Here is a 14,047-nt window from a genome sequence, read left to right as displayed (position 1 = left end):
CTGGAGGCGACACGAGCGACAGGTCCTCTGATCAAAGTGCTCTTGCAGTTGCAGCTTCTCTCTCCGTCTGTGTCTCTCTCTCACTCCTCTATCTTTCAGTTCTTCGATATTGAATTATGATATTTAAGACTTTTAATAAGTTGTTGTGTGCATCATAATGATGCAGAGGCCGGGGGTAATTCTTCTTTTAGAAAACACATAGACGGATAACGTCACATGCTTCGAAGAAAAAGGAAAGCCGCAAATAAAATAAGTAAAATATAGGAAATACTAGGCATCTCTGTTCGGCACGGCATAATGCAGAGCTGCCTAAAGAAGAATAGAAGATAGTGACACATTAACGTATTATATGGATAGGCACACAAATTCCACATAGAAAACACAAACAATATACAGAAAACATTATATGGTGGTAGCCTTGTAGGCACGTCTCTTTAGTTTGTAGCGCCGGCTGCGGCGGCTGCGGCGCGAGCGTGCATCGCCATGGCAAACTCGACCAGCTTGCTCACGTCCGGCATGACCGCCTCCACCGCGTCCAACGATCCAAAGTTGTCCGCCCACGCAGCCAAGAGCGGAGTCGTGGTGGGGTCGAAGGTCTTAACGCCCTTCATCTTATCGGCCGCGTGCACCCATGCGAGGAGGCCGCCGAGCATCACGTCCACGTACCCCGCGGTGTCGCCCCCGAAGAAGGGTTTCCCGTTAGAGCAGTCCCTCAGGGCCCCCTCCAAGGTCTCCACCGCGGCGGCCACCTGCTTCTTCCCCTCGGCCTTCTCCTCCTCCGTCTTGGCCATGGACGCCTCGGACGATGCTTTCACGAGCTGCATAATTACAACCATATCACAAAACCGCGCGGAAGAAACCATGAACCAGATGCTAAAAAGAAACTCAAACGAAACGAATCAACCGATGTGAGATGTATATAATACCGTGCCGTCGATGTAAGCGGCCCAGAAGCGAGCAACGGCGCGGCCGTGGGGTTCCTCCGGGAGGAGCGAGGAGCCGACGCCGGCGAAAGCCTCGTCGATGTATTGCAGGATGACCGACGACTCGCAGATGGGCTTGCCGTCGTGGATCAGCACCGGCACCTTCTGGAGCACGGGGTTGGACTTGAGGAGCAGCTCGCTCTTGCTCTTGAGGTCCTCTTCGACATACTCGTAGCCGACGCCCTTGAGGCTGAGCGCGAGCTTGACTCGAAGGACGAACGGGCTCGCCCACATGCCCAGCAGCTTCACTTCGTCGCTTCCTCCTCCGGCCATTGCTGGTGTCTTGATCGGTTCTTGTGTGGTTGGTGCTTGACTTGACTGCTAGAGATGGAGGGGAGGAGCGGTGTATATATGGCCTAGAAGCCTGCGATGACACGACTTGTTTTGTTGTCTGCGAGGCTGTAGTGCGTTTTCTGATTATCTTATGAACAAGTTGATTCAGGAACCATCTAGAAACAGTTGACTTGGCCCTGGGAGAAGACTCGGACAATATGAGAATATCCGGTAACCCCTCATGTGTTTTTTAACGGAAAAACTAACGCCCACACGTGTGGGCGTTTGCACATCACCCACACGCCTCCATCACCATTCATTTTGCCATGTATAAACAGATGACATCAGCAGAAAATTTTTTGGTTTTGATTTAAAAATATTTTATCTCCTAATTAAAAAGCGAATTAAAAATCCGTTTTCATCATTAAATCCGTCTCGACGACATCTTCAAAACTAGACCCCATGTTGATATGTTTCGATGAAAAAAAAATTCATAAAAATTGCCATGCTGTTTACACTGTAGTTGCCATAGTGCTTAAATTAAAGTTGCCATGTGACAATTTTAGTTTGTAGATCATGGCAATTTTAGTTTTTTATGATGGCAATTCCAGTACTTTGACCATGAAATTTTTTTTTGTATGAACCATGGCAATTTTAAGTGCATGTATCATGCCAATTTTAATTTATGGTGCATGGCAGGTCTAGTTTCTTAATTTCCCGTTTTATAACATGTCAAAATTACTTTTAAATATAGAAAAAGTAGCTGAAACATATCACGTCAATTTCAGTGTAAACCTCATGGCAATTCATGTGCAATAGACACGGCAACTTTTAACAAAAAAAATCGTCGAAATATATTAATATGAGATCTAGTTTCGAAGATCTCGGCACGAGGGATTTAATGGTGAAAACGGATCTTCAATCGGATTTTTCATTTAAGAGATAAAACATTTTAAAAACAGAAAATTCAAAAAGATTTCCACATACATGCATGTGGTGACATGGCATAGTCTGTGTCCTATAGGGCGTGTGGGCGGGTTCGGCTCCCACCACACGTGTGGGCGTTAGCATTGTCCTTTTTTAATGTGTTTTTATTGCAATGATGATTTATATGTTCCCTAATCGCATATTTAAACTGAAATGGACCGGAGATAACTCAAACTAAATACTCTCTTCGATTCATGTGTTAAGTGTACGTCAATTAATTTAGATCGAATAGAATAACTAAATTTCTAATGAATACAACCTGTTGTGTGTGAATGTTACCACCTGAGATAAACCCTAAGATCTAAGCCCCGATAAGTAGAGTTATCCCTCACAACTTTACCTTTGTTAAGAGGTGATCCTCACCTAATCTAAAAAGGAAAAAATGATCAACTTCTCAACCCTTTTTTTTATTTGAGATTCCTCTGCTTTTTAATTTAAGTAGAACAGCGTTTGGAGCAGAGGTTTGACCTTCTTCTTTTTGCCGGGAGGAGAGGTTTGACCTTTTGCTCTTGAAACATTTGGCGTCATTATCTGCGTCATCAGGATGGCATGTATGTATTGCAGGCTTGGAGGACAAGTTGTATAGCAATACTTAGTTTAACATAGGCTGTAGGTCAGTTGAGTGAATGATCAGATGAGTGACATGCATGATGTTCATGTCAAGTTGCAGCAACGGCCACTAATTAATTTCATTGAGTTAAGACACATTTATTTGTTTAGGGCAGTATAAGGAGCGACTTCCCAACCCTCTCACGCATTAGGCGATTTTGGCCTTCTTATCTCACGTTCCAATGGTTTCAGAACGTTTCGTTGTTGTGTTATCCATATTTTCATGTTGAGTGGACAGACTGTCCTAGAGAGCTGTTCTATGGCAAAAAATTAAACTAAGTTGGTTGATTTGGCCCTAAGCACGGCCCACCAATCAATTCATCCCCATCCATTTCATGTTCAAGCATCACTTCCTCTTCTTTGTTCACGCAATTCTTGCTCTCCATGTCATCTCCTCTTCTTTCTAGCGACCTTGGCCATCAGCGGAATCCTACTACGCCACAGCCTCCTTTCGCCACTGTCGACCACGACCTCAAGCAATAGCTCTGTCTCCCCCATCCTTGTCCTGGAGCAAGGCCACCAGAACTAGGAAAACGACGCACACAGGGGTCTTGAAGTCCAAGGGAAATCCATCGACGTCTGTCATGCCTAGTGCAACATGGGCAAATCCTTAGGTGCCCCTACCATGCTCAGCTGCTAGGGAGGTGGCTTTGTCTGGCGTCGTGGTGGCCTCAATTGTATGCCTGGAAAGGTCAATGCTTTGGTACCTGTTCTGAATATGGATCAGCGGAAGACGGTGAAGGCGGCCTCTGTAGCGTTCTCATGTGGTGCCCGTTGAGAGTCCGCTGGACCGGTTTGTGCCCCAGACCCGCCGTTGGACGGGTTAGTTGAGGCCTTCGGTTTTAGATGTTGGGCTTTAGTATGAGGCCCGTGTAGACAGCCCCGACCATCTGTACCTCCTTCATCAAGTTGATAAGAGTTGCTAGGAAGGTGACTTGAAACTTATTGATGTATTACCTTGTAAGATTTTGATGAGTAGTTAATAAATGGATGTCTGCATCACTCGATGCAGAGCTCGGGGTCATCCTCCATTTAAAAAAATAATTAATGCATTATGTGGATAGGCACACAAATTCTAGAGAAAACACAAACAAAATACTACTCCCTTCATTCCATAATGCAGTGTGTATTTTTTTAAGTCAAAGTTTCAAAACTTTGACCAGGTTACTAGAGACAACTATTTATATCTACAATACGAAATATATAAAGTATGGAATTTTTCATCTTATAATGAATTTAATGATATGAGGTTGACATTCTAGATGTAAACTATTTTCTTCATAAATTTCGTCAAAGTTTATGATGCTTGAGTTTTAAAAAAATTCAGATGCACTACATTATGGAACGAGAGAGTAGAAAAAATTATGAGCGCGTTTGGTTACCTGCACCGTTTTTTGCCATTTTGCATACTTGTCCCAGTTGGGCCTGGCTGGGCATATGCAGGCAAAAAACCATCATCTGCATGTTGGTTGGTTGTCTGCATCCCCTCTCCCAACATATTAGCAACGCCTCTACGCCCCGTGTTTCGTTGCTCGCATTGGTTGTGCTCATACTAGTGCACATTGTTTGTTTGCCTGCACAGGGTATGATTAAGACTTAACAACTACTCATAACACACAGTGTTACACTATAGTGACATCACATTCGAGGAGATAGCGTGTGAATGTTCAGATTAATGACATGCATGATGTTCATGTCAAGTTGCAACAACGGCCACTAATTAATTTTATTGAGTTAAGAAGTATTTATTTATTTATTTATTTAGGATAGTACAAGGAGCGACTTTCCAGCCCTCTCACGCATTAGGCGATTTTGACCTTCTAATCTCGCGTTTCCATCGTTTCTAATTGTATTGTTGTTGTGTTATCCATATTTTCATGTTCAGTGGGCCGACTGTTCTATAGAGCTATTCTAGGGCAAAAATTAAACTACGCGGGTGATTTGGCCCTAAGCGTGGCCCACCAATCAACTCATCCCCATCTGTTTCATGTTCAAGTGTCGCTTCCTCTCCTTTGTTCGCGCATCGCTTCCTCTCCATGTCATCTCCTCTTCTTTCCAGCGACCTTGGCCATCGCCTGAATCCTACAATGCCATAACCTCCCCGGCACCGCCCTCGGCCACGACCTCAAGCAATGGCTCTGTCTCCCCCGTCCTTGGCCTTGAGCAAGGCCACCAGAACTAGGAAAACAATGCACGCAGGCATCTTGAAGTCCAAGGGAAACCCATCGACGTCTTTAAGTGCCTAGTGCAACCTAGGTAAATCCCTAGGTGCCCCTACCATGCCCAGCTACTCGTGGTTCCTTGCATTGATGTCGTCGCATTTTCTCATGCTCTTGCCCCAATGTCGGCCATGCAGAACTGGCCTCGGCACGACGAGATCCATGGCACAAGTTCCAAGTGAGTTTATGTTTTCTCCCTCATTGCTTTATCTTGTTTTACCTGCTCAACATGCCCACTTCTCCCCTGTTCGTCTTTGTCCATGTCCAAATCCACACTCCATCCAGCTTGTCGTTGTGGTACTCAAAATAGACTTTCGCCCCGTTTTATAAACAAAGCAAACATCTGTACAACCAGATCCAAAGTGACCAACAAGTAGCTAATACGGCTGGGGCAACAGCACAATCACGCCAAAATAAAGCAAAAAAGTAATAATAAAAAAGGCACCTAGTGGCAATAGGCACTATGGAGAAGAGAGCCAGTGCACGGTAGCCAGAAGCGTATCCAGCATGAGCCCAAGACAATCACGACCCCGCTGTCTAGGGTGCTAGTGCTTGAAAGAAAGTAATTTGAAAAATGAGTTAAAGGCCTCCCGCGGGAACACCCTCTCAATTAGCATTTTATTACACGTCATCCATAGAGTCCACAACATCGCCGCAAATATAAGCCAGAGTAGGCCCGGTCTGGTTAGGAACTCCACAAGTTCTAGGGCCTCCCAATCAGGCCCTAGGCCCTCACGAACGAAACTCTAGAGCGCACGTGCTATAGTGCACGAGAACAAATTATGGGACCCAGTCTCCAGGACATCATAAATGGGGCACAAGCCATTACCCGGCCCATTCTAGAACAACCTTTTGGAAATGTCCGCCATGTTTTAGAACCTCCTAGAACACTTCTGAGACCTTCTAAAACACTTTCGGAACCATTCTCTCTCATTATACATTATCTCATAGTATTTCTAAATGGCGCTAATCGTGAGTCTTGTGACCCTATAGATTTGAGCATATGTGGACATGTCCGAAACAACTTCTGCTCAATAATTATTAGCGGGGTCAGAAAACTCAAGATAATTCCCACGTACCATAGAATATATTTATCGAGCAAACCTTATATCACTGCATAAAATTCCTTTTTCCATGTGATACATTTCACAACCCGAGGTGATACTTGGACGGTATCCCCGTGATCAACACCTTGATCACTACACCTAGTTATCCATGTTACCGGTCTGTACTCTTTTGTCGGTTCTGTATTTAGATTTCCCCGTGACTAACTACCTAGTCACAATACTGTTGGGGAACGTAGTATTTCAATAATTTCCTACGATCACGCAAGATCTATCTAGGAGAAGCATAGCAATGAGCGGAGAGAGTGTGTCCATGTACCCTTGTAGACCGAAAGCGGAAGCGTTTAGTAACGCGGTTGATGTAGTCGAACGTCTTCGCGATCCAACCGATCCAAGTACCGAACGCACTGCACCTCCGCGATCTGCACACGTTCAGCTCGGTGACGTCCCTCGAACTCTTGATCTAGTTGAGGCCGAGGGAGAGTTTCGTCAGCACGATGGCTTGATGACGGTGATTATGAAGTTACCGGCGCAGGGCTTCGCCTAAGCACTACGACGATATGACCGAGGTATGCTTCTGTGGAGGGGGGCACTGCACACGGCTAAAAGAACAACTTGTGTCTTTGGGGTGCCCCTGCCTCCGTATATAAAGGAGGGAGAGGGAGAGGCAGCCGTCCCTAAGGGGGCGCGCCAAGGTGTGGAGTCCTACTAGGACTACCTACTCCTAGTAGGATTCCACCTCCCACACGGAGTAGGAAAGGGGGAAGGGAGAAGGAGAAGGAAAGGGGGGCCGGCCCCCTTCTCCTAGTCCTAATCGGCCTCCTACCCAAGGGGGGGGCGCACCAGCCCCTTGTGGGCTGGTGTGCTTCCCTCTTATGGCCCATAAGGCCCATAACTTCTCCCGGGGGTTCCGGTAACCTCCTGGTACTCCGGAAAAATGCCCGAATCACTCGAAACCATTCCAATGTCCAAATGCAACCTTCCAATATATGAATCTTCACCTCTCGGCCATTTCGAGACTCCTCGTCATGTCCGTGATCTCATCCGGGACTCCGAACAAACTTCGGTACATCAAATCACATAACTCATAATACAAATCGTCATCGAACGTTAAGCGTGCGGACCCTACGGGTTCGAGAACTATGTAGACATGACTGAGACACATCTCCGGTCAATAACCAATAGCGGAACCTGGATGCCCATATTGGCTCCTACATATTCTATGAAGATCTTTATCGGTCAAACCGCATAACAACATACGTTGTTCCCTTTGTCATCGGTATGTTACTTGCCCGAGGTTCGATCGTCGGAATCATCATACCTAGTTCAATCTCGTTACCGGCAAGTCTCTTTACTCGTTCCACAATGCATCATCCCGCAACTAGCTCATTAGTCACATTACCTGCAAGGCTTATAGTGATGTGCATTACCGAGAGGGCCCAGAGATACCTCTCCGATACTTGGAGTGACAAATCCTAATCTCGATCTATGCCAACCCAACAAACCTTCGGAGACACCTGTAGAGCATGTTTATAATCACTCAGTTACGTTCTGACGTTTGATAGCACACAAGGTGTTTCTTCGGTATTCGGGAGTTGCATAATCTCATAGTCAGAGGAACATGTATAAGTCATGAAGAAAGGAATAGCAATAATACTCAACGATCATAATGCTAAGCTAACAGATGGGTCTTGTCCATCACATCATTCTCTAATGATGTGATCCCATTCATCAAATGACAACACATGTCTATGGTCAGGAAACTTAACCATCTTTGATTAACGAGCTAGTCTAGTAGAGGCATACTAGGGACACTTTATTTTGTGTATGTATTCACACATGTATCAAGTTTCTGGTTAATACAATTCTAGCATGAATAATAAACATTTATCATGATATAAGAAAATAAAATAATAACTTTATTATTGCCTCTAGGGCATATTTCCTTCAAATACCTAGCTAGGTGATGCTAGATACCATAATACTGAGTGGGCCCAAAGTGTATCTCTCCATCATTGGAGGGAAAAATCTCAGTCTTGACATATGTAGCACCACAACATCGTTTTGCAGTGTACCCAAGAGTTTTCTTTATAATCACCTAGTTACGGAGTTACATTTGACAAACTCGAAGCAACAATTTAGTATTCAGGTCTACGATATTCTCATGGTCTGAGGATGGAAGTAAACGTTAACATTATATACGGAAAATACTGACAACATATTGATGAATTGATATCACAATATTCATAAGTTGGGTCTATCCAACATCGTTGTTATCCTAAGAAAATACCAACAACATATTGAAAACTTATCTCATTAATTCCGGCGTCGTTGGTACACTATCTATCCCTATGGTCAGGAAAGCAAGATCATCAACTATACATGAGCTAGTCCAGAGGCTTGACTAGGGATCTGTTTGGTGTTTATTATTCTACATATGAAATTATGTTTTCCTCTGAATCTCATATTAAAGAACTAATTCAATTGTAACATAGAAATATAAAATTAATTATGATCATGAAAATCAAATAATAACAACTTTATTATTGCCTCTAGGGCTTTTTTTTAACTCGACACCCTCGTTAAATAATTCGACTATTAAGTTATAAAACAGAATATTGCAACATACGTGATTACATACAATTGATAAGTATATTCCCCTCGCCCCCAAACTCATCACCGAAAAAACGAGTCTAGATATTCTCAGGAAGGCAGTTCATGTAAGCTATATCTCTTAGTATCACTGAAAGTACTTCACAAATATGGATGTACTTCATGTGGTAGACTCCGCTCTCTCTATTGATCTTTTATCTAAAATGTCCAAGGGGTAGACTAATTAACTGGAGAGTTATACATGTATAAACAATCCAGTAAGCATATATGATCTGATGGTAAAGTAATTATTCATTATATAACGCAAGGATTACATCATATGGATAATAATCATGTTAGATAGCTCATGTGATCTTTGTATATGTGTGTGAGAGAGAAGGTTCTACATAGCTACTGCTACGAACCCGTAGTCCAGTGGATAGACTACTCACACGAGAGAATATCTGGTGCTCCGGGAGCACCTAAGCCTAGGTGCTCTGGGAGCTTCTCAACCTTCGATCTTAGATCCAGCGTCCATGGAGAGAGCTCACACATTTTGCAAACAAACGTATGAGGAGTCTGGTAAATGCATCTAGGTCCCGCGCATCCTTAGATGCTCCCGGAGCACCTGTTCTTAGGTGCTCCGAGAGCACGGGAGATTTTACCCTACTCATACATCATCATGGAGCAGTGGGGGGTCAATTACCGAAGAAGAGGAAGAAGAATTGACTCTTGAAGAAATACTGAGGCAGGGCCGCAACTGTATTTCCCCTCGGATCAGAAAGTGGCGGCGATTGAAAGTTACAAAATAATTCTGAGGTAGGTATTGGGGAGATATAGGAGTGCTCCTAATCGGCGCATTTTGTGCTTGTTGTGGAACGAGCGCTCACGCGCCTCCCGCTCGTGGACTGGCCCAATAAATGGGGCAAGCGCTTGCTCGGTTCCTGGTTCGCTCGGTTCACTCGGTTCCCAATTTACCGTTGACTAGGGGGCTGCTGACCATTCACTTTTCAAAAAATTCTCAAAATTCAAAAAAGATCGCGCGTTCAGAAAAAACTCATAAATTTGAAAAAGACAAGATAATGAAAAAGTTAATGATCTCAAATTTGAAAAATGTCCACACAATTGAAAAATTGATGACTTTTAAAAAGTTCGCAAATTTAAAAAATATAGGTTTGAAAATAAATCATGAATTTCAAAAATGTCATTGAAATAAAAAAGTTCACTAAGTCTGAAAACATATCACAAATTTGAGAAAAGTTCATGGATTTGAAAAACAATTGCGTGCAAGGTTGTTAGAATCATGATTTTGAATTGGATCGGAGCTTCGATGGTAGGATCACAAATCTTACAATCATAACTATCAAGATTGTAGAACGTAGATTTTATGAATTAAAATCATAGAATCAGATGGGATAGTTTGGATTGTAAAGTCATATAATTGTACAACGGAATCGTGATTGTGACAACCTTGATTGCGGGCTTGAGCAAGATTTTTTTTTTGAAAAATCCGCTTGAAACAGGATGAAAACTAGTTGAAAGGTGGTCGAGATTATGTCAAAATCTGCTTTGCATTTTTACATGCTGCTTCAACTTCTCACTTGTGTCATGACCTTGTCACTATATGTGTGCTTACCTGTATAAAAAATATTGATCATGTGTTGAACATTTGTGTAATGGAAATAAACATTTTTAAAATACGATGTACATTTTTTGTATACATCAGAAACATTTTAATATCCATGTTTAATATTTTTTTAATACTGAATGAACTTTTTTATATATGTTTTTGATGTCTAGTTTTATTTAATGTATGTTCTACTTTTTTATATACATGATCAACATTTTTATACACCCTTCTAACATTTTAGAGAAACATGGTCAACTTTTTTTGTATGAACAACATAAAACCAATGTAAACCAAAAAAGAAACAATGAAAATCGAAAGAAAATAAATAAAATAAAACCTTGCAAATAGAATGAAAAAAAATGAAACTGTGAAAAATCAAAGAAAACGAAGAAAAGCAGTGAAAAACAAGAAAGATACAAAAAGAAACTGAAGAGAAAGAAAAATGAAAGGGAAAAACGATGAAAATTTAGAAAGAAACAAAAATGGTGAAAATCCGATAAAAATGAAGAAAACAGATGAAAACAAAGAAAAAGTAAAAACCAAAGGAAACCGGCACAAAAAAGGAAGATAGAAAAAACTAGAAAACCAGAGAAACCAAGAAAGAAACAAAAAACCAAGTATAATGAAAAAACCAATGAAAATAAGAAAAGAAATAGAGAAACAGAAAAAGCAAAAGAAAACGAAAATGTATTTAAAAGAAAAAACGAAATAGGCAGAGATAACAAACGAACGAAGGAACGAATGATCGAGGAAACATGTTATATTGGGCCAGCCCATTCCTGCAAAGCTGCAGAAACTTTACGTGATGGTAGCTATCATCTCGCTGTAAGCGAGATATAATCCCCGCGTATAGACAGGTCAAACCCTATTTGGGGGAGCAACTAGTTAATGAGCGCTCCTTCGGGAGCCTCGCAACGATCAACGTCACTTGGCGCGCTCTCAGCCATTCGCCACGTGTCGCGCTCTGGATGCTCCCTCCAGATTTTGTTTTTTTATTTTTTCGTACGCGTTTTCGGCTTTTTAAACGTTTTTTCCGGGTTTTTTCGACGTTTTGGTTTTTCCCCTGTCTTTCTTAGCGTTTCGACCAAAAAAAATTTTAAAAAAAAATTTACGCGAAAAAACGCGTTTCCTTTTTTTTCTTTCGTGAAAAGTCACGTTTTTTTCGCGAGAGTCACGTCCGTGCCTTTCGGAAACGAAAAAAACGCGTTTTCTGTTTTTTTCTTTCGCGAGAGTCACGGTTTTACTTCCGCGAGAGGCACGGTTGTGCTTTCGTGAGAGTCACGGCCGTGCCTCTCGGAAAGGAGAAAACAAAACGTGTTTTCTGTTTTTTTTCTTTCGCGAGAGTCACGGTTTTGCTTCCGCGAGAGGCATGGTTGTGCTTTTGCGAGAGTCACGGTCGTGCCTCTCGGAAAGGGAAAAAATACGCGTTTTTTGTTTTTTTGCGAGAGTCACGGTTTTGCTTTTGTCAGAGGCACGGTTGTGCTTTCGCGAGAGTCACGGGCGTGCCTCTTTCGAAAAGGAAAAAAACGTGTTATCTATTTTTTTCTTTCCACGAGAGTCACGTTTTTGCTTCCACGAGAGTCACGTTTTTGCTTCCACGAGAGGCACGGTTGTGATTCCGCGAGAGGCACGGGCGTGCCTCTTTCGGAAAGGAAAAAAATCGTGCTCCGGGTTTGGTTTTTTCGTGATTTTTTTTTGTCAAAACCTATCAACATGGGATCTAATTTTGAAGATCTCAACGCGAGGAATCCAATGGTGAAAACGGGTTGAGATTTGAACGCACGGTTTAAGAGATAAAACGTTTTGAATAAACGAATCTACGAAAAAAGGGAAAACTCCCAGGTTGCGACAAGTGGCGCGCTGCATGTGCGCCACTTGTCGTGATCTGGGAAGATGGAGTGTTCTTTGCAACGAGTAGTCTTTAATTAGTGATTTCGCCTATTTGGCGCCTTCTGCGTCGGTTAAAGTTATTTTTCTCGAACGGCGCAGCCCCCCTCTCCGAGATGGCCCGGCCAATTACATTTTGTTCTGCATTTTAAAGCCAGAAACGGTGCGCGGGATGGATTGGAACTCCGTCATCTATATTTCGCATTAAGCGAGATGAAAGGGAATCTCGTGTCGATCGCTACAGTATCGGCCGGCCCAATGTGACGCATGTTTTTGGAAAAAACTGAGTTATAAAATGGTGCTAGAGCGGGGGATCGATCTTGGGATCTGTTAGTTGCTTCCCACACTTGTTAAAATAAATAAACAAATAAAAATCCAAATGATAAATAAATTGCGGGGCCACACTTGCTCTTTACTATTAGAACTATTATTAGCCACAAGTTTCTAATGGCTGTAGCGGTTAGCTAAACTCTTACAAAGATCTTGCGCTGCGTGTTTGAATCCTGAAGGAGCCACTTTTTTTGCGTTTTTTTTGTCCTTTTTTATCGCTGCATTATGCCTTCGCGGGCCTACTCGTCACTTGTGCCCTCACAAAAATATTTCGTCACTTTGTGTGTTCCCTAGGCCTTCGGTGCGTGGGCTATGGCTGCCTCTTTTCTTAGTTTTGGCAAGTGTTCATTTCAATAAAATATTGCTCTTTCCGTCCCAAAATATAATGTTATTTTTGACATTATGATAGTGTAAAATTATATTTTGATACGGAGGAAAGGAGGAAGTATCTCTGAAGTTTTCTAAATTCATAAGATTGATATACCATTTACACATGAACATGCAACAGACCTTTCTAGCACTTTATTAATAGTTTATGAAAGCTGAATAAAACTGTTGCTTATTGATGATTTGGTGCGGCATACAAGAGTATATAAGAGAATACAAACCGACTTGGGGTAGGGGTACAAAACTGACTTGGACTAGAAGTCGTATACCATAATGACTACTCTAACATCCTCCCGCAGTATCAACGGCAGGCTCGACGACGTTGAGACTGAAACAGATATCTTGAAATGGCTTAGTAGGCAGTGCCTTGGTGAAAATGTCAGCAAACTGAGCCGTAGAGGAAACATGAAGCACCCGAACCTGACCAAGAGCAACCTTTTCACGAACAAAATGACACTGGATTGCTGGTCATGTAGACTGCTGATATGTTGTCACAGTAGACAATAGTGGCCTGCTCAATAGGCCTATGTAGCTCGGAGAGTAACTGCCGAATCCAGATTGTATCTGCAACGGCATGTGCCACAGCGCGATACTCAGCCTCGGCCGACGACGTGAGACTGTAACCTGTCTTTTCGAAGACCAAGAAATCAAATTGTTACCAAGAAAAACACAAAAACCGGAAGTGGACCTTCGAGTGTCAGGACAACCAGCCCAGCCTGCATCAGAGTATGCGGTAAGCGAGTTTGGAGAAGAATTATTGAGGTGGAGACCATGATTGAGAGTTCCTTTTAAATACCGAAGAATGCGTTTAACATGATTATAGTGAGGAAACCGGGGATCATGCATATAGAGACATGCTTGTTGAACAGCAAAAGAGATTTCAGGACGAGTAATGGTGAGATATTGGAGAGCACCTGTTAGGCTACGATCGAGAGTAGGATCAGAAAAGGGTTCACCGGTAGCCGAAAGTTTAAAACTAGTATCGACAGGAGTGCGAGATGATTGACAGTCAAGCATACCAGCACGATTAAGAAGATCAAGAATATACTGGCGTTGGGAAAGAAAAAGGCTGGAGGAATCTCGAAC

At 42.6% G+C, this 14,047-nt stretch overlaps 1 protein-coding gene across 1 annotated transcript; it reads right to left on the bottom strand.

Annotated features, from left to right (window-relative positions):
* Nucleotides 1-322: 322 nt before the first annotated feature.
* LOC123181393 (probable glutathione S-transferase GSTU6) lies at nucleotides 323-1,378 on the bottom strand. The gene is made up of 2 exons (XM_044593651.1): nucleotides 927-1,378; nucleotides 323-818 (listed from the first exon to the last, which is right to left on the bottom strand). The coding sequence occupies exons 1-2, from the start codon at nucleotides 1,254-1,256 to the stop codon at nucleotides 435-437; spliced, it is 714 nt and encodes a 237-aa protein (XP_044449586.1). The 5' UTR covers nucleotides 1,257-1,378; the 3' UTR covers nucleotides 323-434.
* Between the last annotated feature and the right edge of the window lie 12,669 nt (nucleotides 1,379-14,047).

Source organism: Triticum aestivum, chromosome 1D (assembly GCF_018294505.1).
Source record: "Triticum aestivum cultivar Chinese Spring chromosome 1D, IWGSC CS RefSeq v2.1, whole genome shotgun sequence".
In the NCBI taxonomy this organism is placed as follows: domain Eukaryota; kingdom Viridiplantae; phylum Streptophyta; class Magnoliopsida; order Poales; family Poaceae; genus Triticum; species Triticum aestivum.
Note: the sequence above shows the minus strand (reverse complement) of the source record. Positions and strands in the feature narration are given on the sequence as shown.

What these genes read in the sequence shown, in the direction of transcription:
- LOC123181393 (XM_044593651.1), bottom strand. Translation starts at nt 1,256, where the DNA reads ATGGCCGGAGGAGGAAGCGACGAAGTGAAGCTGCTGGGCATGTGGGCG. An exon ending in CCGCTTACATCGACGGCACG is followed by an intron (nt 819 to 926) that starts GTATTATATACA and finishes GTAATTATGCAG; the next exon opens with CTCGTGAAAGCATCGTCCGA.